The sequence below is a fragment of the Podarcis filfolensis genome, assembly GCF_964270895.1.
Source record: "Podarcis filfolensis genome assembly, chromosome: 2".
Classification (NCBI taxonomy): Eukaryota; Metazoa; Chordata; class Lepidosauria; order Squamata; family Lacertidae; genus Podarcis; species Podarcis filfolensis.
Genome location: NC_139605.1, coordinates 17,414,291 through 17,439,588, shown reverse-complemented (window position 1 = coordinate 17,439,588; position 25,298 = coordinate 17,414,291). Strand labels below are relative to the sequence as shown.

The following is a 25,298-nucleotide window of genomic DNA, read 5'->3' as shown; positions in this document are numbered from 1 at the left end:
GTTCAATTTTTTCAGAAAGCTTAATCTCCATGCTTTGGATGGTGAAACTTGGATTTCCGGCACAAATTTTAAAAATTCAGCTTTCATACAACTTTTGCAGTCATGCTGTACTCCCAGGACATGCAAATAAACAGCCTTATAAACTGTGTAACATAGTGGAAGCAGATTGGGAGGGGGTGCAGGGGGAATAGGCAGGAGACCTCATATAATAAAATATGGGTCTTTACATCAAAAGGGGTAATGCATTTTAGGTTTAATAAAAAATAAAATAAAAACACAAAGTGATGTAAGTCAGATTCTTTTTCAGATGTGCCAACATTTCTACACAACAGCAGCCACTGAGGGCTCCTAAATACCTGACAATATGTCAGAGACTAAATAAAAAAGGACCACTGTGTTGCGAACAGAACAATCTGACAACCCAAAAGCAACATGGTAGGCTAATAATATAATTACAATACTTTTATATCACTATTGAATTATGTCTTAATTGACAATCAGATACAATACAATACAATACAAACATACAATATATACATGGTGACACCAACATTGTATCCTGTGTACCTTTTGGACGTTTTACTTGGTAATGTATCTCTTATTGTGTAATAAACCATTTACAGAATGTTCAGGTATATCATCTCATTTATTGTATTTGAATGTAACTGATTCCATTTGGTATTATTATCAATCAGCTGAGGAAGAACATTGATTGAAACAGTCGGTCATCCTGGAAGGACTGTCCTGTTGCTGTGTTTGGAGCACCAACTTTCTTCAGCTTACTCTCTGCAAATACTGCACATTTGCCTCAAGCTTTCGTGATTCTTCGTGATGTTTTACCAGCCTAAAAATCCCTTATTTTGGGACGTTTTCTTAACTCACATTAGTTGGTGTCACCATGTATATATTGTACGTTATCTGATTGCCAATTAAGACATAATTCAATAGTGATACAAAAGTATTGTAATTATATTATTAGCCTACTGTGTTGCTTTCGGATTGTCAGTCAATATGTCAGAGACTTACATTCACACATGATGCCTCCCCCATGATTCTTAAAAGCCCCATCTTTGACTGACATCCTCTTGGTTTCCAGGCTTATCCACTGAAGCCTCGAAACCTAGAGAAAGTTCTTCAGAATGATAGACTAATCCAACAGATTCCAGCCTTACCTGGTTAGAATTATAATGCTGACCAAGTGACAGACCAAATGTCAACCAACAGCCTATCTAATAGTGTCCAATTGTGGCTAATTGTGAAAGTGGCATTCTTGCAACAGTGCCATCCATTCTCAATGGCAGGAGTAAGGTCTCCATGCTGCCTAGTCACGCATCCCACCCTTCCTATACAATCTGCCACCATCTGCCCTGTAACTCTCCCTCCAGTTCTACTGCCACAATTAAAACTACACAACCAAGCTTCTCCTACTGACATATCTGAACAGAAATAAGGAAAGAGAGGTTAGGAGCAAAACAAAAAGAAACACACAAGCAGTTGCAGAGGGGACGAGTCTAGTGCTGCCAACTAGAGAGAATTTTACAGGCTTGGCCAATTGCCATCACGAGAGAACGCAAAGCCAAAAAGTTCCAGCTGAGCAGTTTGTGCTATTATTGTGCCCATGTGCGCCGTTATAGCAAGCGCTGAGGCATCACATGGGGGCAGTAACTGCATTTGTAGTGGGGTACACATGTGAAAGCACTGAAAGCTTTGTGCTGCTACTGCAATGAACATTGTATTGCTCCATTCAGCTCTGCCTCTCAATACGAGGCTATCAGGGAAGTGGCAGGCACCATTTTGTAGAGTGCACCTGGAGAGACCACATGAGTATGTATATACTGTATTTTTTGCTCTGTAAGACGCACTTTTTCCCCTCCAAAGATTAAGGGGAAATGTGTGTGCGTCTTATGGAGCGAATGCAGGCTCCAAGGCTTCAGCGAAAGCAATGCAAATCCTCCGAAGCGCAGCGGGAGCGCTCTCGCAGCGCTCCGGAGGCTTCATGTTGCTTTCGCTGAAGCTTGGAGAGTGAGAGGGGTCGGTGCGCACCAATCCCTCTTGCTCTCCTGGCTTCGCTTCGCTGGAGAGGTGATGCGCAGCTTTCCCTCTCTGCGCGGCGCCCCTTCAGCAAAGCGAGAGGAGAAATGGAAGGGGCTCCATTTCTCCTGCCGCTCCGCTGAAGGTGCGCTGCGCAGAGAGGGGGAGTTTTTTTTTCTTGCTCCCCCCTCTAAAACTAGGTGTGTCCTATGGTTGGGTGCATCCTATAGAGCGAAAAATACGGTAGTGGTTGTCTAGATGGGTAAAGATAAGTCAGCAAGTGCAGCAGAGGGGCCAATCCCCTCCCTGTCAACTGAACCACCATCTCACACTGGGTCACATCTCAGACAGTGCTGCAGTTGTGAGGCTGCAGTCCCTGGAGGCAGGAGAGATGAAGTCACCAAATTACACAATCCCCCCCAGACAGGGAAACGTTATCCTCACAAAGGAAAGGCCATCTGAACATGCTTGGGAGCACACTTGCCCTTGAGCCCTTATCTGAAAGAATTTCAGGTGGGGATGAACATTGAGACGGGGAAGTTGGCCTTTCTCCAAGGTGCTCACTTAAGCAAAACTCAGCACAGACCACAAGTGCCCTGAAGTCAAGTTTATTACCAAGGTAACTGCATTTGGGGTGGTGAGGAAGGTGCTCAATTTCCATTCCATATTTTCTCCAGGAGTTCAGAACTACAGCGTTCACCACACCTTTTTTTTGCTTGCCACCCTTTGAGGGAGGTTAGATTGAGAGATAGTACTGGGAAACATTGGGCTAGTCACTTTTTGGCGGAGCTGCTTTTTGAAGCTGGGCCTCTCTGTTCTACGAACGAAACTCTAGCTGTTACATCACACTAACCCGGCTTGCTGACTTGTAAAGGTTGTAAGTCAGGGGTGCCCAAATGTTTTTCAAGGGGGGCCAGATTTGATGAAGTGAACATGTATGAGGGCCGCCCAGAGTTGTTGATGAGCTTTTTTTAGGATTTTACCCCAGGACATATACTGCCACAGGGGCCGGATTAACTTGGCCGGCGCGGTCCAGATTAGGCTCCCAAAGCAGACTTTGGACATGTCTGTTGTAAGTAGGATAGAAATCTTCTGGCTTCTAGAAGGCAGACATTTCTGCAATTAGCAGTTCTGCTACTCTTCCTAAAAACAAGCTCTTAAAATATGTTATCAGTATTACACAGACTCTTTCCTACTACCAGTCAAATGGTAACCAGAATTCTCAACAGAGTCAGCCAAGGTTTCTAGATCTGCAGATCAGAGCAATCTGTCAGAAAACACGTGTCTGCCCTTTGCAATGTTTCTTGGGTTCTGCCAAGCAACAGAGACTTAATTGAATGGCTTTCAATATTTAACACTAATGAAAAGAGTTCTTCCCCAGAACACAGAAGCCATCGCTGAGTTCTGAACACTCATTCAAGTCAGTCTCAGCTGAACTCTGAATCAGATCACCTCACAGAATGTAAGATGGCCAGCAGCTTAAATGGCTTTTTAAAATGCCCAAACCAATTTACAGAGGATAGGCCTATCAATCACTGTTAGCCATGAAAGCTGAAATGAAGGTACCACAGATGGAGGCCATACAGATCTGAATACCAGTTGCTGGAGGGTAAATCATAGATAGTGGCTCATTCCTGTTAGAAACATCTGGCTGATTCCTGTTAGAAAGTGAATGCCAGGGAATTCTTGTAGGTCTAATGAGAAATAGAGATGTTTCTACCTGCAATCTTGTTAGAATCTACAGGCCAAGCCCCATTGTGACTTCTTCCTGAGGTTGTGAGGACACTACAAAATAAGGATGGAGAATCCCAGTGTTATTGGGCTACAACTCCTGGCCTGGGGCTGATGGGAGTTGGAGCCCAAAAATACATGGAAAGCTACAGGCTTCCCATTCTAGCGCAGAACATATTGCAGGTACCTGTGTCTACTTACTACAAATGTGTTATACTGGGCAGAGCTGTAAACAGAAATAATGTAATTTACGCAATAATCTTGCAGGAAAACAATTCATTGGTTTAAGAATGGAGACGAGCAGCTCACAGGTGAAGTGAAATGTTAAGAGTTCTCCAGCTGTGAGAGGGGCCACCCTCATGAAGCACAAATAGTTTCTATAGGGAGGCAAGCTTCACATCCACCCCCGTTTGTCTCACATTTCATCCAGGATGTCCCTTCCCACTGACCTGGCTAGCTAAGACTATTTCTCCACTGGCTTTTATGTTCCCAGGAACCAAAATTACACAGTAAACACATACAACTACTTCCAAGTGAGGGAGTAAGAGATGCAGCCAAGGCATTGCTTGTTGAAGTGTCCTGGCTATACTTGAGTAGAGTTTATCTTGATTTAGAGTGGCACACTAATTAAATTTGGGATCGCCCACAATCAAGGCAATAACAACACAACTCTCAGGTGTTGCAGAAGAGAAGAGAGAAACCACATGACACATTTCAGTCTAAATAGCCCTCTGGTCAGACAGGATAAACTATTATGCTGTGCATGTTGAGTAGCCAAACAGACAGCTACCTTGTTTGTGTGTTACACTAAACCATTGTTCAGTGATACGTGAGCAGGTCAGAATGAGTGAAATCTCATGTTCCCCCTTTCCTCCTATAACAGTTGGGAAAAGGAATTCATTAGTGTTTACTTTGACAGAGGTCTGTTCTTTCATACCAATCAAAGATTGGAATTTAAAACAAATTCTGGTCAAATAAACAAGCCAACTTCAAACCATAGTTTATTACTTTGCATGCAAAAAGGCAGCAGGATTCTGTGAAACCAAAAGTAAATGCAAGCAAAGTCTTCCTCCTCACCACATGGAAGTGAAGAACAGGTGTAAGTCCAAGGCTTTGCTTGGGTTCAATCCAAGTAAGGGGATAACATGGATCCCTCAGAAAAGACCCTGGAGCTGCTACCCAAAGCCATCCACCATCAGAATAACATCTTCAGTTTAGCTTCTGTGGTTACCTGGATCTCAGTCTCCCTCTTCCCCCATTAATTTGCATAAAGTCATAAGAAGCTGAACATATTTCGAAGAGACTGAGTTAATTAGGGCCTCAAAGTACTTGTACAGTCATGATCTCAGAAAACCAGAGAAGGGTGGAATTCAGTATTCACAGGGAATACTGTACGTGATGTTGGAACTAAACAGGGAGTCGCTGAAACATCTTGCCCACAATACATGCCTAGCCAACCATTATTAAATTACTTTAGTATCACTGACCTTACGAGCCAACATTTAACTTTAAATTAGGACATGCTGCATAGAATACTGAATATACAGTGTAAAACACTGTGGAGGATTCAACTTGACCCCATTTAAGGCCAATCTTGCAGTGTTAAAAACATGGGGGCTGCTTATTGTAGACTTACGGTGGGATTCAGCTAATGAGTCATCAGAGGAAGCCCTGTCAGAAGTCTTGTCAGAGGAGGGGAGAGGGGAGATACAAACTCTGGAGCGGTGCACAGAGGGGGAAGAGGGGGGACCATATCATCTGGCAAGTCCATGAAAGAACAATCACTTTAGAGCAAGGTTGAATTTCTCCCTAAAGTCCTAATGACTCTGCCTGTTGTGCAAATTCGAGGTAGCAGGCAGTACAACCATTTTGCTCCATATCCTTGCTGCTCTATGGGATCAGTGAAACAGAAGCATTTCCATGTGCACCCTCCCCTTCTGCGCTTTCTGCATATTTGTTTCATCTTTCATCTGGGACATCCTAATATCTCCTCCCCTCCAATTTAGCATGGTATCAGAGCTAAGCACCATCTGTATTGTGGAAGCCCATATACAACTCTTGGGAGTAAATTACAATCATGTTTGGACTTGCTGTATTCAGATATATGGAAATGTGCACATTGATTTAATAAGCCCACTAGGTGATCAGGGCTTTCACAAGTTTGAATTTTTAAAGCAAGGATCAAAGTAATCAAACAGGTTTTTAAAAAAAGAGAGCAGAGGCTTGTGGGACTCGTCAAAGCAAGAGGGTCAAGTGCCAAAAATAGTGCTCAGAAAGCAATATTTAGTATACTGAGTAGTGAGCAAATAGACACTATAAACAGAACTTTACAAAAATACCCCATGCCAGCCCCTGCTTTGCCCATGTCAGATTAATAGCCTGGCATGTGATTTGCTATGTAAGGAAGCAATTTGGGCTTTTGCTGCAGTGTGATATCATGCGTTGTGGTTATGCACTACCACAACACCTCATGATACCACAACTTGATCAGGGTGCAACTGATCAAGTCAGACTTGGCAAGAGTGGCATCACGTAGGCAGGGCAGTGGCCACACTGAGCACTATCCTATCCACGCCAGTTGAACCACCCTTTCCTCAGTGCAAAATTATGCTAGTATGAACTCAATAACATGTGTGGCAGGACTCAGAGACTAAACAGACAGGACAGACAACCCTGGGCCCTAGACTCACGTGTCACAGAAACCATTAAATTCAACTTCCAGTTTCCTATCTACTGCTTCAACAGGGTAAAGAACAGCTTCTATCCGTGGGCTGTTAGGCTGCTGAATGAAAAGATAACAACAGGGCAACTGACTTTCGGGTTGGGTGTGTGTGTGTCAGTAAACTAGGGGAATTTAAGACTAAGAGAGCTGAGTGGGGGGTGCTCGTGGAATCTCACTGTATACAAGTTGTACAAGTGGCAATAAAGTATTTCAATTTCACTGTCGCCAAAGCTGCAATCCTGCAAATGCTTACTGGGAGTACAAGTGAGTCCATTAGGACTGACTTCTAGATAAACATACACAGGTTTGCAATTCATGGGACTGATCTGTGAACTAGAGGCCTCTGGCCCAGATCTTACTTCTGACATTAGGTTGCCTTCAGTAAACTACTATCTCTCACAGATTCACATACCACATAGCAAGAGAGGGGACAGCTGTGTTACTGAGTTCCCAAATGGAAACTCTGTAACGTACCCAGTCAGCTTAAGGTACAACCTCAACACACTTCCAAGGCTCCTGATAGTTCCTTGGCAGCCACGTCTTTACCTGCTCCACACCAGGCATTACATATAGTATCAGGTGGGTGTGGTTTGCGGGGGGGGGGGAGGTATCAGACAAAACTGGAACCTGTGCCAGGCCAATTTATTATTATGTATTAAATTTTATCTCTTCCTATCCCATCCCATAATTCCAGAGCAGCAGACACCCAAGTATAAAAATTTCATAATAAAAACACATTCAAAACATCTAAAAGTACAGTGGTACCTTGGGATGCGAACAGGATCCGTTCCGGAGCCCCGTTCGCATCCCGAACAGAACGTAAGACGCGACAGCGTGTCTGCGCATGCCACATTTTGCCGCTTCCGTGCATGTGCGTGATGTCATTTTGACCGTCTGGGCATGCGCGAGCGGCGAAACCCGGAAGTAACGCGCTCCGTTACTTCCGGGTCGCTGCGGAGCGCAACCCGAAAGCGCTCAACCTGAAGCTTATTTATCCTGAGGTATGACTGTACTACGAATAACCCAGAAACTTGCAGAACAATCACATACCCTCATGTTTAACAAATTCAAGGAGTTAAGGAACAGTATCTTTGAGCCATCCAATGGCAGGGTGAACAGAAATGCTTCTAAGATCTTCCTGAAAGTTAATAATGAGGGAGACAGGTTGTACATCAGCAGGAAGGTTATTCCACAAACGGGGAACCACCCAAGCTCTGTCACAGGTCAACACCAACCAGGAAGTCAACACTGCGGTATTGCTAACAGGGCCCTTTCATAGGGCCCAAGATGGTTGGTGTTGAGGGAGGCACATATTTAGGTACTGTACCTCAGTCCCATGCTTTGTTTAAGGCTCTGTATACTCTTACTAACACCTTGACTGGGACCGGTATCTCACGCTACTTCCTCCAGGTATACCTGTAGCTAGCTGGTCACCACCCTCTCAATCACCTTGCCCAGGAAGGAATTATTAGAGACTGGGTAGCAATTTTCTAAAACATCTGAGCCCATGAAGGCCTCTTCAAAAGGGGCCACACTACCACCTCTTTCAAGGCAGTGGGCATAACTACCTCCAATAGCAAGGCATTCACCACAATGGACCATCCAGTCATTACTTCCCACAAGACTTTACCAGCCAAGATTGACAGGGATCAAGAGGATGCGTAGCCAGCCCCCTGTCAGGGGTTCCCTACCCCTGAACAACAACGCTCAGGAAGACTGAAATGTTAACTTACAAAGGCCTTGTAATCTGAAGCATTCTGACAAGCATTCTATCCATATACTGTGATTATTACAACCATTATAATACTGTGATTACCAAAATATTGATAGGATATATTGAAACTGAAATATAGATCTGGCTAAAGAAATAAGTACAACCACTCCATTAAGTCAATCTAGAAATATCTCATATCCAAACTAAATGAAGCCTCTAGATCAAATAAATGCAAATTACACCCAACACAACCATATAAAGAGAAACAAAGAAACGTATGATCAATGTGCCCAGCATATTTTAGCATATGTGTTCTCCACCGAAGAGATTTATTCAGAAATACATACCACATTTCTGGACATCTGTTCCTGTAATGATTATTTTTGTCCTTTCACAGGTCTCAGGCAGTACATGCACAAGTGGTCCCTGTCTCTGAATGACTGCAGTTAACCGATACAGGAAAGCACCCAGATCTACTACAGGGTGTATTCAAAAGGCCCTCACACCCTTCCTGTTGCAACAAGATTCAATTACTGTGAAGGGTTATGTGTGCCTAGCTGATTGGGAGTTCTGCACCAAGTATAAATTGTGAAAGCCAAACAGATGCACACAAGTCTACTTAACGTACCTACTTTATTAGGAAAGAAATGGGACACTACAGACATTAGGGACAAGAGGTACATGAAATCCTACCTACTCACATAACCTATCAAGCCCAGATTTCAACAGATTAAAGGTAAAAAACATGGGGTTTGATTCATTCACTTCATACTTGCACTTTCATAACTGAACACATAGTGCATGACATCCAAACACTTGCAAGCTAAACAGAATATGGTTACAGTGCAAAACAAGTGTAAGCTTTGACTGAATTGCACCTAACTACTCACCTGGAAGGTGTCATATTGCCATAGATATAGGGTGGCCAGTCTAATGTTCTTCTCTCCTGGGGGAGGGGGGTCTCTTGACACCCCCCTCCCCCTTCAAAGACTCCACCTTGAAGAAACAGTAGAGTGAGATAAGCCAGAAAAAGTCTTCTTTCTTCAATTTCTTACACAGACCCCACTATGCTTAAAGGTAGGGGTGAAATGTTCCTGCAGCCTTAGCCACCACTAAAACAAATGGCAGCATGGTCTTCTGGTGCCAGGATAATCCCCTTCAAGTCTTTTTTAAGGCTCGTGTGGAATCTTCCATTTCACAGAGGGGAAGTTCAGTCTTCACAATTGATCATAAACTCCGCTACAGAAAACCCATGGAGCAAAGGATTCTCATTGTCCTCAGTGTCTAGCTGTTCTTCTCAGTTGTCCTTAAGCCTGGTTCCACATCTCTTAGTACTGTAGATTTTTTTTAGACTATCTCAAAAAAGACACAAGTTCTTGCTGGATTTAAACAATGCCAGTAGGATTCCCTGGTCGGAGGCACAACACTGCGTTGCCAATTGTTCTGGCCTCAGTCACCATGCCCCTGTGTAGCATATAAAACTGGATTAAAAACCTTCTGCCTTTCAAGCAACTCATTCCTACATAAGCCTTGATCACTACCACTAATAATAACAATTATTTATTTGTACCCTGTCCATCTGACTGGGTTGCCCCAGCCACTCTGGGTGGCTTCCAACACTTATAAAAACATAATAAACACAGACTGAGACCAGAACATTTCCGTGAATAACTCTGTTGCTTCGCGCAAACACCACCCGGGAGGGCAGTCATCTAATCATTTCTCTAAAATGTAACCTCTTGCCCGACGCTGAAGGACAGATGGGGCCGCCTGTCACACACCTTCCCTCGCACAGATTGCAGTGGTCACATAATTAATTAGTGTTTTGATTTGTTGGAAGCTGTCCAGAGTGGCTGGGGGAGCCCAGTCAGATGGGTGGCTTATAAACAAACTCTTATTAATAATTAATAATAATTTTCTTTATTAGGTACATTTCTAGCCCACCCTTTATCACAATGGATCCCAGCTCAAAATAAACACACACAGACATATATATATCTTGTGTGTGTGTATACAGTGGTACCTCGGGTTAAGTACTTAATTCGTTCCGGAGGTCCGTTCTTAACCTGAAACTGTTCTTAACCTGAAGCACCACTTTAGCTAATGGGGCCTCCCATTGCTGCTACGCGATTTCTGTTCTCATCCTGAAGCAAAGTTCTCAACCCAAGGTACTATTTCTGGGTTAGCGGAGTCTGTAACCTGAAGTGTATGTAACCCGAGGCAACACTGTGTGTGCATGTATGTATATATACACACATATATATATGCACACACAAACACCAGTGCAGCTTTTAAGATTCGGGGCAGCTACTACCTGTGAGAGAAAACGATACTGGGCTACCCAGTACAATGGTACCTCGGGTTACATACGCTTCAGGTTACAGACTCCGCTAACCCAGAAATAGTGCTTCAGGTTAAGAACTTTGCTTCAGGATGAGAACAGAAATCATGCTCCAGTGGCAGGGCAGCAGCAGGAGGCCCCAGTAGCTAAAGTGGTACCTCATGTTAAGAATGGTTTCAGGTTAAAAACAGACCTCCAGAACGAATTAAGTACTTAACCCGAGGTACCCATGTACCAGGCAGCCTCTTATGCTCACCTATATATTGTGAGGACAGTGCTGCTTATATGCGCCCTTACTGACCAGGGGAAGGGAGGTCCTATAGGGAAGAGGTCTCCCCTTTAAAAAGTCAAGTGACAGGGCCTTTCGCGGCTCCTTCTCTGCGCCGACCTCCCGGCCGACTGCGAGCAGCCCCTTCGCTTCCCTCAGGCTCGCTCCCTAAGCACAGGCGCTACTAAATACGCGGATAAATAGGGCGCGGGGCGGAGAAGGGCTGCCCTGCTCCCTCCCTCGTGTCCTTCGGTTCCCCCTCCCCTCCCTCCCTTCCCCTCCATAGCCCTCCCGGTCCCTCTCTCCCCCGCCCGCCTGACTCTGGGGGGGGGGGCCGCGCTGCCCCCCAACTCCTCCGGCGAGAGGGGCGCCCCCCGCCTCCCCGCGCACTGACCGAGGGCAACGGCAGCAAACGGCAGCCAGCAACAGAATTCCAGCCACTTCCGCCAGGCAGCGCCGGAAGCGAACCCATGGCAACCAGCCGTCCCGCCCCCCCCACCCCACCCGCTTTCGGATTGAGGCCACGCCTTCCTTCCCTCATGCGAGGGCGGAGACTGGAGGGCGGTTTCTTAAGGCGAGTCCGTCCTCGCCGGAGGCCACGCCCTCCTCCCTCCCTCCGCGCTCCGAACCAACACACGACTCGCAAGGACGTTCGATCCAGCGCCGGCCACGCCCCGCTCGCCCTTGACCCGCCGCGTCAAAAGCGTCACCTCTTCCGTAAGGAGGACGGGGGAAGCGCGGCGGGTGACGTCGCTCTCGCCTCAGAAATATGTATATTCACGCGCGCGCGCTTGAAGGGACGTAAAACGACGTAGGTAGGTCTCGTCGCCCCTCCCCTTTTGCTTTCCTCCAATCCGCCGCCAGCAGCCCGCACCAGACACGCCCACATTTGGGAACCGCCCCCTCCATCTTCCTACTTGGTTTCAAGGCTGGTTTTTCCCTCCAGTAGCGTCTCCGTCCGTGCGCCTCTTGCGCCCCCTGGCGGTTCAGAATAATCATTTGAAAACTAGAGCTTCCTTATATAGAACGTCAATTGTCCCTAGAAGAACTTTGTGTTTTTATATCCAGTTGTGGCCGCATGGTGTATATGCCCATGCATACTAAACATTTACTGGCACGCATCACGAGCCTCCACATTGTGCCGATGGCACTGGCCCCCACTGTCCCTGGCATCTGTGTCCCTTCTCTCTCCTCCCTGCCTATCCATAAGGAACTCTGGAACTCGAGAAAAAGCATGTCTCAGAGAGGACCACAATTTCTCTCAAACTGCAGACCCTCCAAGTATCCCTATTTTCCAGGTTCAGGTATGTAGCTGTGTTGGTCTGACGCGGTCGAAATAAATAACAAAATTAAATTTTTATTTATTTTCCAGGCAGGGACAGTCCTGGATTTATAGAAGCCATCCCAAGTTTCTGATTTGATCCCAGAATGTCCCACTTTTCCTTAAAGGTAAAGGGACTTGTGACCAACTCTGGGGTTGCGGTGCTCATCTCGCTTTATTGGCTGAGGGAGCCGACGTACAGCTTCCGGGTCATGTGGTCAGCACAACTAAGCCGCTTCTGGCGAATCAGAGCAGCGCACAGAAACGCCGTTTACCTTCCCGCCGGAGCGGTACCTATTTATCTACTTGCACTTTGATGTGCTTTCAAACTGCTAGGTTGGCAGGAGCAGGGACCAAGCAACGGGAGCTCACCCCATCGTGGGGATTCGAACCGCCGACCTTCTGATTGGCAAGTCCTAGGCTCTGTGGTTTAACCCACAGCGTCACCCACGTCCCTTTTCCTTAAAGGTAAAGGGACCCCTGACCATTAGGTCCAGTCATGACTGACTCTAGGGTTGCGGCGCTCATCTCGCTTTATTGGCCGAGGGAGCCGGAGTACAGCTTCTGGGTCATGTGGCCAGCACGACTAAGCCGCTTCTGGTGAACCAGAGCAGCGCAGGGAAACCTTCCCGCCAGAGTGGTACCTATTTATCTACTTGCACTTTGACATGCTATCGAACTGCTAGGTTGGCAGGAGCAGGGACTGAGCAATGGGAGCTCCCACCGTCGCGGGGATTCAAACTGCCGACCTTCTGATCGGCAAGTCCTAGGCTCTGTGGTTTAACCCACAGCGCCATCCCTTTTCCTTAGGACATCCCTATTTTCATCGGAGAAGTATTGGAGGGTATGGTAGGATGTCCCTGTTTTCATCGGAGAAACGTTGGAGGGTATCGAGTTATCTGACCTGGAGTCATCTGAAGGCAGCCCTGTATAGGGAATTTCTTTTTTTAAAAATGTTTTATCATGTTTTTTATATATGTTGGAAGCTGCCCAGATTGGCTGCGATGTTCGACCTGTGTCTGCAAAGGTAGCAAGGCTCTGTACAGTGTGTTGCACATTGACACCTTCTTTAATAAAGTGCTAGAACTGGCCATTCTGGCGCTTTTGACATCCTTCTTTGGTTTCCCTGTATCAAACCACTCCCACAAGCCCTAGAACATGGGTAGGCAAACTAAGGCCCGGGGGCCGGATCCGGCCCAATCGCCTTCTAAATCCAGCCCACAGACGGTCCGGGAATCAGCGTGTTTTTACATAAGTAGAATGTGTCCTTTTATTTAAAATGCATCTCTGGGTTATTTGTGGGGCCTGCCTGATGTTTTTGCACGAGTAGAATGTGAGCTTTTATTTAAAATGCATCTCTGGGTTGTTTGTGGGGCATAGGAATTCGTTCATTCCCCCCCCATATAGTCCGGCCCCCCACAAGGTCTGAGGGACAGTGGACCGGCCCCCTGCTGACCCCTGCCCTAGAGTCACCACCATCATGTAGACCTGGGACCCCAGAACACAGTTACATGCATAGGATTGCACTGTCAGTCTCTGACAAGTACAATCAAAAGATAACACTGCATGGCATCAGATTAATAACGCTAATAATTAATTAGTGTTTAATTAATAAATCAGATTAATAACACTAATAATCTGCATGGCATCAGATTAACAGTAATCTCACATCAACATGCCTATGTATTTATTTACTGTTAGCTTCCTTTTCAAAATGCAACATTTTCCCAAACTGGCTTACGATATTTGATAAAATCACTGGACAGCATGTAAAATATTAAAATAAGCAATGCAGCAATAAAGAGCAGGCGGCAAGGAATATCAAATTATTTCAAGCTCATTCCAGCACAAACACTCAAAACGGAGCTGCTAGAGATGGAAGGATCTGTCTATTTTGGTCCTCCCAGTTTCACATTTTTAGAATCTTAAATTCAGTTCTCCAAATCTTTGCAGCAAATTTGCAATTTATATTTTTTGCAAACAGTTCCCCCTAATATAACACATTTTGTATGCTTTTTAAATTTTTTTTTACAAAAACATTCATTTTTTATGCATGCTTTCCCCATATAATCTGACTTTTCGTGAGCATTGGTTAGTTGGAGAAGTACATCACAGAATTCAGGTAACTGTGAATTTCAAAGGATGGCCTTGTTTTGGTTCTCACTTTGTTCCTTAGAACTGCCGCCCCCCATTAGCTTCTCCCCGCTGCCTGAAGGCGGGCTGCGGGGAGAAGAGCGCTTCTCCCCGCTGCCTGCCCCACAAGCTCCGGGGACAGCTGGGAGGCGCAGCGCGTCTCCCTGCTGTCCCCGGACCTGGTCTGAAGGCAGGCGGGGGGGAGAAGAGTGCTTCTCCCCGCTGCCGGCACCACAAGCGCCTGGGGGGGAAATAATTTTTTTCCCTTTATTTCCCCCCAAAAAAACTTGATGCGTCCTATGGGGCGAAAAATACGGTAATTTTTAAATGTCCCCCAGGAACAAAAGTGAGATGTGGCCATAACTGAAAAAGTGGGGCAGCTCAGGAATAAGAAGAAAAGCAGGACAAAACCAAATTAGGGCTTGGGATGTTTCATGGACGTAGCCAGGATTTATGATAGGGGGCAGGCTTTATGTTGAGGGGAGCAGAACCCCAGTTAGTTAAGTATTTTTATTGATTTATTTGATTGGGGGGACAGCTGCCCCACTCCCCCTTTGGCTATGCCCATTGCATGTTTGTTGCACAGGGATTGTTCCTGCTGTCCATTGGTCATATTTGTAAATGAAGGCATGCCTCCGAGATATTGCGGGGTTCCGTTCCTGACCACCGCAATAAAGCGAATATTGCAATAAAGCAAGTTGCATAATTCCCCCCACCAGTGCATATAAAAGTTGCGTTTACACTATACTGTAGTCTGTTAAGTGTGCAATAGCATTATGTTTTTTAAAAAACCAATGTATAGTGGTACCTCGGGTTAAGTACGTAATTCGTTCCGGAGGTCCATACTTAACCTGAAACTGTTCTTAACCTGAAGCACCACTTTAGCTAATGGGGCCTCCTGCTGCCGCCGCGCTGCCGGAGCACAATTTCTGTTCTCATCCTGAAGCAAAGCTCTTAACCTGAAGCACTATTTCTGGCTTAGCGGAGTGTGTAACCTGAAGTGTATGTAACCTGAAGCGTATGTAACCCGAGGTACCATTGTATGTACTTTAATTAAAAAATACTTTATTGCTAAAAATGGTAACCATCATCTGAGCCTTCAGCAAGTCAGGATCTTTTTGCTGATGGAGGGTCTTGGCTCGATGTTGACTCCTCCAGTCCTTCATTTTGTGTGTGTGTTTTAAAAGCAATATCCGCGAAGTGCAATAAAGCGCTTCCAACATAGAGCTGGAAGGGACCATGAGGTCCAACCCCTTGCAATGGAGGAATCTTCTTTCCCCCGTGGGGCTTAAACCTGGAATCCTGAGATGAAGAGTCTCACGCTCTACCAACTGAGCTATGGAGGCTGCTCATTAAAATGAAGTACGCCTGTAATGCTGGCATCCCTAAACTCGGCCCTCCGGCTGTTTTGGGACTACAACTCCCATCATCCCTAACTAACAGGACCAGTGGTCAGGGATGATGGGAATGGTAGTCCCAAAACAGCTGGAGGGCCAAGTTTGGGGATGCCTGCTGTAATGTGTTGAGAAGGAGCCTAATGCAGGAAAATCTGCAGCTGAACTTACAATATTCTGTTTGTAAAATAAATAAATAAAAAGGCGAAGGACCCCTGGACGGTTAAGTCCAGTCAAAGGCGACTATGGGGTTGCGGCACTCATCTTGCTTTCAGGCCGAGGGAGCCGGCGTTTGTCCACAGACAGCTTTCCGGGTCATGCGGCCAGCAGGACTAAACCACTTCTGGTGCAATGAAACACCATGACAGAAGCCAGAGCGCACGGAAAACGCCATTCACCTTCCCGCCACAGCGATACCTATTTACAGTGGTACCTTGAGTTACATACGCTTCAGGTTACATATGCTTCAGGTTACAGACTCCGCTAACCCAGAAATAGTACCTCGGCTTAAGAACTTTGCTTCAGGATGAGAACAGAAATCGTGCGGCAGCAGCAGGAGGCCCCATTGGCGAAAGTGGTGCTTCAGGTTAAGAACAGTTTCAGGTTAAGAACGGACCTCCAGAATGAATTAAGTACATAACCAGAGGTACCACTGTATCTACTTGCATTGGTGTGCTTTTGAACTGCTAGGTAGGCAGGAGCTGGGACAGAGCAACAGGAGCTCACCCCGTCATGGGGATTCAAACCTCCAACCTTCTGATCGGCATGCCCAAGAGGCTCAGTGATTTAGACTGCAGCGCCGCCCGCATCCCTGTTTGTAGCAATAGTCCTTCTTCGCAATGGCGAACTTAAAGTTGCCATCTAGTAGTCATTGGCTCTGGCGCCACCTACTGTTGGGCTCCCTGCCCACCACCCTACCAGTTTCAATGGACATCGGCCAACAAACGGGCATATGTCTAGCTGGGCGGGCGGGCAGGCAGGTTAGTGGCAGCGGCGGGGGATGGGGAAGGGATTTGCTGCCTTCCTAGAGGCATCTAGTTAGCCATTAGACTGTTGCTTGACCAGTGGGACCTTTCGTGTGGTTGCACAGAGCCCCACAAGGGATTCAGCCACAGTGCATTTGCCCTCCCTCAAAAAGGCAAACAAAAATTGGCACAGGTTTCTCTCCTCGGATATGGGAGAGAGCCTCTAACAAGACAGGTGTTTTTAATTGGCTGGATGATTGCTAGCAGAAGCTTTTGCAATGGAAAAGTCAGGCTGGCTTCTTCCCAGTGAACCCGTAGAATGATACCAGAGTTTGCAGTGGCCCATGAAACCAAAAGCTTAATCTCAGCTATTATTCATCGTTAACTATTTACATGGATTACCCGTGTGCATTTTGCAGTTCTGGGGATATTGTTTTTAAAGCCGTTTGACAAACTTCCTTTGGATCAATGGGCGGGAACAGCTTTTGTCTGTGGGGCTTTTTAGTTTAGAGAAAAGACAACAAAGGAGGGGTTGATGGGGAGAGATGGGTTTATAAATCTATTTGAGGTTGTTGGGCAGAGGAGGGGTGCAGGAGAGAGAATTCCTTCCTTCCTTCCTTCCTTCCTTCCTTCCTTCCTTCCTTCCTTCCTTCCAAATCCTAGGCAGCCAACTGGCACAAAAAGATGGTGTTTCTTATGTGTAACGGTTACATCGCCACCGTACATTTAAAGCACGTTTTTAGGGCCTGGCTTCTCCCAAAGAATTATGGGAACTGTAGTTTGTCAAGGCTGTTGGGAATTGCAGTTCCTGAGAGGGGTAAACGATGGTTCCTAGGATTCTTGTGTGGGGAAGCCATGTGCTTGAAATGTGGGTGATGTGGATGAACTTCCGATAGCCAACAGTGATTAGCCCTTGTAGCTAAATGGAACTTCCAAGTCCAGTGACGACTCAGCCTCTTGATTAGGGATGGTCAATCTGTGGCCTCTGAGATGTTTTTGGGCTCCGACTCCCATCAGCCCCAGCCAGCATAGCCCATTGTCATGGGTGACAGGAGTTGTAATGTAACAACATCTGGCCGGATCTCTGACCTGCATGCTAGGAACAAAGAGCATCACTCTTTGGGGATGCCCAGAACCTTCTGGGTCTTGGTTCGACCCAACAGGGCAAGTCTTTATGTTCTTTTAAAACAGAAGCTCGTGGTTGGATGATTGCGGTATGAAGGAACGAAGGGACCTCCCTGCACCTTTATAGCAGAGGGGTGAGAGGGCCATGTAGCCCTTCAGATGTTGCTGGGCAACTCCCATCATCTCTGACCATTGGTCATGCTGGCTGGGGCGGATGGCAGATGGAGGCCAGCAACATTGGAGGAGGCTGGACTAGATGACCCCGGGGGTCTCTTCCGACTCTGTAATTCTATAAATATCTGCAATCCCTTTGGAGGAACCTTCTGGGGTTACCACATTCCAGCTTGTGGGCAGGTTCAAATGCAAAAGTGGATGTTATTTTTGTCCTTTGTACAGTAGACGACTTCCTTCACGGTCAAACACCCCTCTCTGTTTTCCATCAGGCAAGCAGGAAGCACGAGCAGGGTTCAAGGACTCATTCCAACCAGGCAAAAGCTAATAATAATAATAATAACGATAATAATAATAATAATAATTAATAATAAACTTTTATTTATATCCCGCCCTCCGCGGCCAAAGTCAGGCTCAGGGCGGCTAACATCAAATATATAACATTAGTATAAAATCAAACAGTAATTAAACTACCTCCTAAAAACAGGTCAAAATCAAATTAAAGTCTAATTAGATGGCTTTCCACAGGGTTAGGGTTGGGAACAGTAAATGCTCATCGGCCCAACTGTTTACGCTGATCTTATATGGGTCTGTGAGAATGCTGGGAGGCCTCTTTCATATTAGTTCTTATACAAAAAGAAAAGGGGAGTTAGGCTGAGCCCTGACCAAAGGCCTGGCAGAACAACTCCGTCTTACAGGCCCTGCGGAAAGATGTCAAATCCTTCAGGGCCCTGATCTCTTGTTGCAGAGCGTCCCACCAGGCCGGGGCCAAGGCCGATAAGGTCCTGGCCCTGGTCGAGGCCAGCCTAATCTCTCTGAGGCCCGGGATCTCCAAGGTGTTATTATTTGTAGACCGTAAGGTCCTCCGCGGGGCGTACCAGGAGAGGCAGTCCCGTAGGTGCAAGGGTCCAAGGGCTTTAAAGGAAGCGGGAGAAGGGTGTGGTTCAGGAGGGCATGCCCTGGGGAGAGTCCCAAGGGCCAGATGGAGAACCAGAGGGGGCCAAATCTAAGGTTCCCCATTCCTGCTTTAACAGGATCCTGAAGCACAGGAATTGAACAGGCCATGCTTCCCCCACCGCACCCCTTGTTCTCATGCCAGGAAAAGCTTCAGCCGCTTGATTTCTCCAGATTAAACTAGCCTACCACAACGTGGCAGAAACCTGAACATGGAGGCTGCAGGGGATGTTCTTCTGGAAAGCACTCAAATGTGGTTCTTCAGTTGTGTGTACATATAAGGGAGTCTCTCCTGTTTCGGAGTGCCTGCTTCACTTTTGGAACCCGTTCAGTGTCAAGAGAGAGCAGCCAAACTACCCGTGACTAAGCTTTCCCTGGCAGGCTTCCTAAAGCAGCATGGGTTTAAGGGTTCTTCTGGCGAACAAGGAAAGTACCTACAGGAAGGAAGGAAGGAGCAGCTTCCCCAGGAGCCTCTCCTTTCCATACGCTCCATAGGTTTGCATCCAATGAAGGAGGTGTTTTCTCTCCTGCTTGGACTACTGCAATGCGCTCTATGTGGGGCTACCTTTGAAGATGACCCGGAAACTGCAACTAATTCAGAATGCTGCAGCTAGACTGGTGACTGGAAGTGGCCGCCAAGACCACATAACACCGGTCCTGAGAGACCTACATTGGCTCCCAGTACGTTTCCGAGCACAATTCAAAGTGTTGGTGCTGACCTTTAAAGCCCTAAACTGCCTCGGCCCAGTATACCTGAAGGAGCGTCTCCACCCTCATCGTTCAGCCCAGACACTGAGGTCCAGCTCCGAGGGCCTTCTGGCAGTTCCCTCACTGCAAGAAGTGAGGTTACAGGGAACCAGGCACAGGGCCTTCTCAATAGTGGCACCCGCCTTGTGGAATGCCCTCCCTTCAGATGTCAAGGAAATAAAAAACTATCCGACTTTTAGAAGACATCTGAAGGCAGCTCTGTTCAGGGAAGCTTTTAATGTTTGAAGTTTTATTCTGTTTTTATTGTTCTGTTGAAAGCCGCCCAGAGTGGTTGGGGAAACCAAGCCAGATGGGCCGGGTAGAAATTAATAATAATAATAATAATAATAATAATAATAATAATAATAATTCCTACAGAAGCTCCTGCCACAATAAATATGTTAGGCTGGTCTTTAGATTGTCACAGAGATGTTGGCTTGCTTTTGCGATGGCAGAATTAGTGTGGTGTTGAAGGAAAAAAAATCTGTATTTCCAATTAATGAGATGAGAATTTGTGTCTGAAAATGATTAGAAGGGAGAGAAGAATTTGGTGAAGTCTTTATGGGCGGGAGACAGGTTCTCACTTCTCACCCTGTGCTTACCTTCCTTTTGAGATGACCAAGGGGTGTTTGCCAATGTTCTTTCTCCTATTCTGCAAATCATCTCATCAGCGTTCTGTGTTCGGCAGCCTTCCCAGGTGTTTATGTTTTAGTTGAAAGGCCGGGTGGAGGGGCTTTTTTAGATTAGGAAGTGCAGGCAGCCAGGGGGGCTGCAAGTGCTGGAGAAACAGAAGGGAAAAAACACACACCACCTGCAGCCATCCCCCTCCCAACAACAAGGTACCCTGAAAATCCCGCACCCACCAAAATGCGAATGGAATTTGCATGTGCCGTGAGAATGAGTTAGAACCTCTTTCACAGAGGAATAAAACTTCAGAGGAAATTGGAGGACAGATTGCAGCACATTACAATTCTAGAATATAGTGGGCATTCTTTGGGCAAATACAGTGGTGCCCCGCAAGACGAATGCCTCGCAAGACGGAAAACTCGTTAGACGAAAGGGTTTTCCTTTTTTTGAGCTGCTTCGCAAGACGAATTTCCCTATGGGCTTGCTTCGCAAGACGAAACCGTCTTGCAAGTTTGTTTCCTTTTTCTTAACACCGTTAATACAGTTGCGACTTGACTTCGAGGAGCAACTCATAGAACGCAGTGTACATAGTAGCCTTTTTTGAGGTTTTTAAAGACTTTGGTGATTTTTGAAGCTTTTCCAAAACTTCTTTTGCAGCCATTTGGTAAGTTAAGCTTTTAAAACTTTTTGGGGGGGTTTTGGATTTGCGGTTGGGGTGTTTGGAATTCAAGGACTTGGTGTTGGGGAGGGGTTTGCAAGAATCTGGAAGCTTGTGTGTTTTTTTTCTGCATTTTTATGATTTTTTTGTGACCATTGGGGCACTCTGCTGTTTTTTTAAAAAATTCTGGATTTGAATTTCTGTGTGCTGGGTGGCTGGGGGAACAGTTGGGGAGGGGTTTGCAAGAATCTGGAAGCTTGTGGTTTTTTTTCTGCATTTTTATGATTTTCTGTGACCATTGGGCCATTCTGTTGTTTTTTTAAAAAAAATCTGGATTTGAATTTCTGTGTGCTGGGTGGCTGGGGGAACAGTTGGGGAGGGGTTTGCAAGAATCTGGAAGCTTGTGGTTTTTTTTCTGCATTTTTATGATTTTCTGTGACCATTGGGCCATTCTGTTGTTTTTTTAAAAAAAATCTGGATTTGAATTTCTGTGTGCTGGGTGGCTGGGGGAACAGTTGGGGAGGGGTTTGCAAGAATCTGGAAGCTTGTGGCTTTTTTTCTGCATTTTTATGATTTTCTGTGACCATTGGGCCACTCTGCTGTTTTTTAAAAAAAATTCTGGGTTTGAATTTTGAAATGCTCTTTACAGTATGTGTGACTTTAAAGAGCACTTAATAAACTCTTGTTGTACCAAATTTGGCTTTGTTTGGACTTTTTTTGACCATAGGAACGCATTAATTGATTTTCAATGCATTCCTATGGGATTTCGTGCTTCGCAAGACGAAAAATTCGCTAGACGAAAAAATTCGTGAAACGAATTAATTTCGTCTTGCGAGGCACCACTGTATCTCCAGAGATCCCCTCCAGTGTAAGGCGAGGCTGTGGCTAGGGGGTTCCATTTCACCCTTCCTCTTCTCCCTTGCATTAAAGCCCATCTCCATGAGACTTATTTTTTTCCCCTGGGAAGGACAAGGTCTTTCGTCAAATCTCTCTGCTCCTCCTCTGATGCAGCTGGCTTGTAGCCAAAGACTCCCATGGCTTCCTTGCAGATGCTTTGAACGTCTTGCACCTCCTGGAAGCTGAGGTGCTTCCTCCAAGCTTGGGAAGCCACCTTGGCATTTTTCTGTATCTCCAAGGGGTCCACGCTGGAGATGCCAAGCTTCTGGTCACTGTTGGCGGTGGGCCAGTGAGTTATGTTGTAGACCCAGGACTCGAGCCTGTGGGAGGAAGTCAGGCCGGTGAACTGGTACCACTTGGCCAGGTGCTCCAGAGGGTCCCTCACCAGGTCTTCATACCGCGTCAGGAGGTATCGCCCCCTCAAGGCCGGAGGCATGCGGTGCAAGGCCGTGAGGTACATTTCGGCCTGGGCGCGGCAGACCCTGTGCATGACTCCCAGGGTGCTGGGAGTGCCGTTGACGGCGTTGCCGATGACCAGGTCATCGGGGTGAAGAGACACGGCCTGGCGCGATGCGTACACGGCGCGTGGGTCCCTGACCAAGTGGATTACCCGGAGACGGAGGGAGGGATCTGTCAGGAGTGGGTAAAGCGCTTCCATCTGGAAGAAGCGGACGGCTTTCACCACAACGTGGCTGTAGGTGGCACAGGCCTCAGAAATCTTCTCAAAGGGCGTTTGGCCACACCGGGACTCACACTCCTTCACCCCGATGATGTCAGAGCGTCGGAAGGCCTCGCAGGCCGGAGGGGAGCAGAGCGCCCTGCTCATGGGCCACATGAAGAGCTGGTAGACCATGCTGGGTTCCTCGATGTAGGCAAGGAGGGCCCCCATGTCGCAGAGGAAGACGGAGCGCAGCAAGTCCCTCAGGGGCCCCTGGAGGAGTTCGGGGCTGCCCCAGGGCATGCGATGCCACACATGCTTGGCTGGCTCCATCATGTAGAAGACCGAAGGGTTCTGGCTGAAGAGCTGCCCTGCGAAGGTCGAGCCGGAGCGCCAGCTGGAAAGGATCAGCACATGGGTCTGGGTGGGAGCCGAGACTCCTTCCTGGGGCACGAGCCTTCTCCAGGATGAGAACAAGAGGAGCAGCAGCAGGACCAAGACAATGAGAAACTGGGCGGTGTTGATTCTGATGAGCATTTTTGCCGGTGGACCTGCAGGTGAGAGGCGGAACAAGAGTTGGAGGCATATGAAGCGGGGGGGGGGGGCTTGCAACAAAATGTTGCAGTGTGGAGTGCTTTGCATTTGGGGGATCCAGGCAATCGATTTCACTCACCCCTCCCCGATTTTCCTCTTTTCCCTTCTCTGTCAGCCAACCAGCATTCCATGCACACTGAGCATGCTCAGTTTCCATTGGACTGTTTTGGGGTTCCCCTTCTGTTTAGGTCAACAAAAGAGGTTTAAAGACTGTCCGAAGACATATCTGAAAAAATGTAGGATATACACTGACAACTGGGGAAACACTGGCCTGCGAGCGCTCCAATTGGAGAAGAGCCTTTACCAAAGGTGTCATGGGCTTTGAAGACACTCAAACTCAGGATGAAAGGGAGAAACGTGCTAAGAGGAAGGCACGCTTGGCAAATCCACACCGTGATCAACTCCTGCCCGGAAACCAATGTCCCCACTGTGGAAGGACGTGTGGATCCAGAATTGGCCTCCACAGTCACTTTTGGAGTCATTGTTAAAACCATGTTTATGGAAGACAATCTTACTCGGCTACTAGTGATCACTGAAGAAGCAGATGCAGAAGCAGCAGCAGCAGCAGAAGAAGAAAGTGGTTTCTCTCTCCATTTTGAGCTGGGAGGGTTTACTAATCGACACATTTATGCCCTGTGACAGATACAGTGGTACCTTGGCTTACGGAAATAGTACCTTGGGTTAAGAACTTTGCTTCAGGATGAGAACAGAAATCGCGCGGCGGCAGCGGGAGGCCCCATTAGCTAAAGTGGTACCTCGGGTTAAGAATGGACCTCCAGAACGAATTAAGTTCTTAACCCGAGGTACCACTGTACATTGAAATGATTTCTGTGGCCACATCTCACTTTTGTCCCTAGGGGACATTTAAACATAAGATTATCACTGCAGACCAGAATAGGACAATGAGATGGTTTTCTCTCTACCCTTTGGATATCTACATGTCTCTTCCTGTGTTCCCTCCTTCCAACAATGTCAGCAGTAAACCACCCTGAGCAAGTTGGCGTTTACTCTTTATTATCAAAAACCGGATCTGCATGATCTCGTCTTTCTCCTACTTAGACTTTTGAGTCCCCCCCCCTCACCTAAAATAGTGCAGCAATGACTAAAGGTCTGTCTCTACTTTTCCTGGGATAGATAAGGGAGCCAGTTTTACCTTCTGTTGCAGCTGCCGCTACCTCTCTCAGATGGCTTTTGTTCCTGTTTGAAGAATGAAGCTCCCCTTGAAGAGGACTATTGCGTCTTTCTCTCCCTCTCTGTGTGCTCAAAGGGTGTACTCAGCCCTGAAGGAAAATGATAATCTGGGGCCATGCAGGAAAAACAAACAAGAATGCTCCGGGCATCTTCAAAACAATGTCTGGAACAGCTACAAAAACAAACAAAAAACCCTATCAGTGTCACCCATAAAAGGAAGTATCTTGGTTTCTAATATCTAGAGGGCCATGGGTTATGGGAACAGTTCAATATTGGTCTTTCCTGCCCATCCTCTACATGCTCTCAGTCTAAGGTAAAGGTAAAGGGACCCCTGACCATTAGGTCCAGTCGTGACCAACTCTGGGGTTGCGGCGCTCATCTCGCTTTATTGGCCGAGGGAGCCGGTGTACAGCTTCCGGGTCATGTGGCCAGTATGACTAAGCCGCTTCTGGTGAACCAGAGCAGCGCACGGAAATGCCATTTACGTTCCCGCCGGAGCGGTACTTATTTATCTACTTGCACTTGACGTGCTTTCGAAATGCTAGGTGGGCAGGAGCAGGGACCGAGCAATGGGAGCTCCCACCGTCCCGGGGATTCGAACTGCCGACCTTCTGATTGGCAAATCCTAGGCTCTGGTTTAACCCACAGCGCCACCCGGGTCCCCCTCAGTCTAAGGTATCCAGGTGCAAAAGAGGACAAGGGGTTCCTGCACCTTAAGCAGTTGCGCTGAAGATTATTAAAGGTGCAAGAGCGCAGTTCTCTCTTTCGCATCTGGCCATCCTAGGTGGTTGCAGCTGGGGATGTCCAACGATAAGAGAAACAAGAAACTGCTGACGCCTGCAGATTTGTCCCATATCCAGAATGGAAATCAATCAAGCAAATACAATTGGTATCTATTATTCAGCACCTGAACCTGAGGTTCTCCCCACCCCTACTTAAGAGCTGCATTATCAGGGGACATTTTCTCCATCGCTCCATGCAGTCATTGAAGGAGTTTTTCTGGGTACTTGTAGAAGTGCCAGCTCCCCTATGGATTCCCTGAAACTTTGCTGCAAC

At 46.9% G+C, this 25,298-nt stretch overlaps 2 protein-coding genes across 7 annotated transcripts in view; both read right to left on the bottom strand.

The window, feature by feature from the left end:
• Positions 1–11,466, bottom strand: part of MGAT1 (alpha-1,3-mannosyl-glycoprotein 2-beta-N-acetylglucosaminyltransferase) — a 43,955-nt gene extending 32,489 nt beyond the window's left edge. For 2 of the 6 annotated variants that reach the window (XM_083601946.1, XM_083601947.1), the window contains exons 1-2: positions 11,202–11,290; positions 9,089–9,662 (exon numbers count right to left, since the gene is read on the bottom strand). The gene's annotated coding sequence lies outside the window, so the exon portion shown is untranslated. Of the gene's footprint in view, positions 1–8,545; positions 8,669–9,088; positions 9,663–10,795; positions 11,060–11,201 lie in introns of those variants that run through there. The other 4 variants (XM_083601945.1, XM_083601950.1, XM_083601943.1 and 1 more) reach the window with 3 other exon arrangements.
• A 10,351-nt stretch (positions 11,467–21,817) lies between these two features.
• On the bottom strand, positions 21,818–24,241 carry LOC310757041 (carbohydrate sulfotransferase 5-like). The gene is made up of 2 exons (XM_083602147.1): positions 24,205–24,241; positions 21,818–23,008 (listed from the first exon to the last, which is right to left on the bottom strand). The coding sequence occupies exon 2, from the start codon at positions 22,992–22,994 to the stop codon at positions 21,849–21,851; it is 1,146 nt and encodes a 381-aa protein (XP_083458273.1). The 5' UTR covers positions 22,995–23,008; positions 24,205–24,241; the 3' UTR covers positions 21,818–21,848.
• Positions 24,242–25,298: the final 1,057 nt, after the last annotated feature.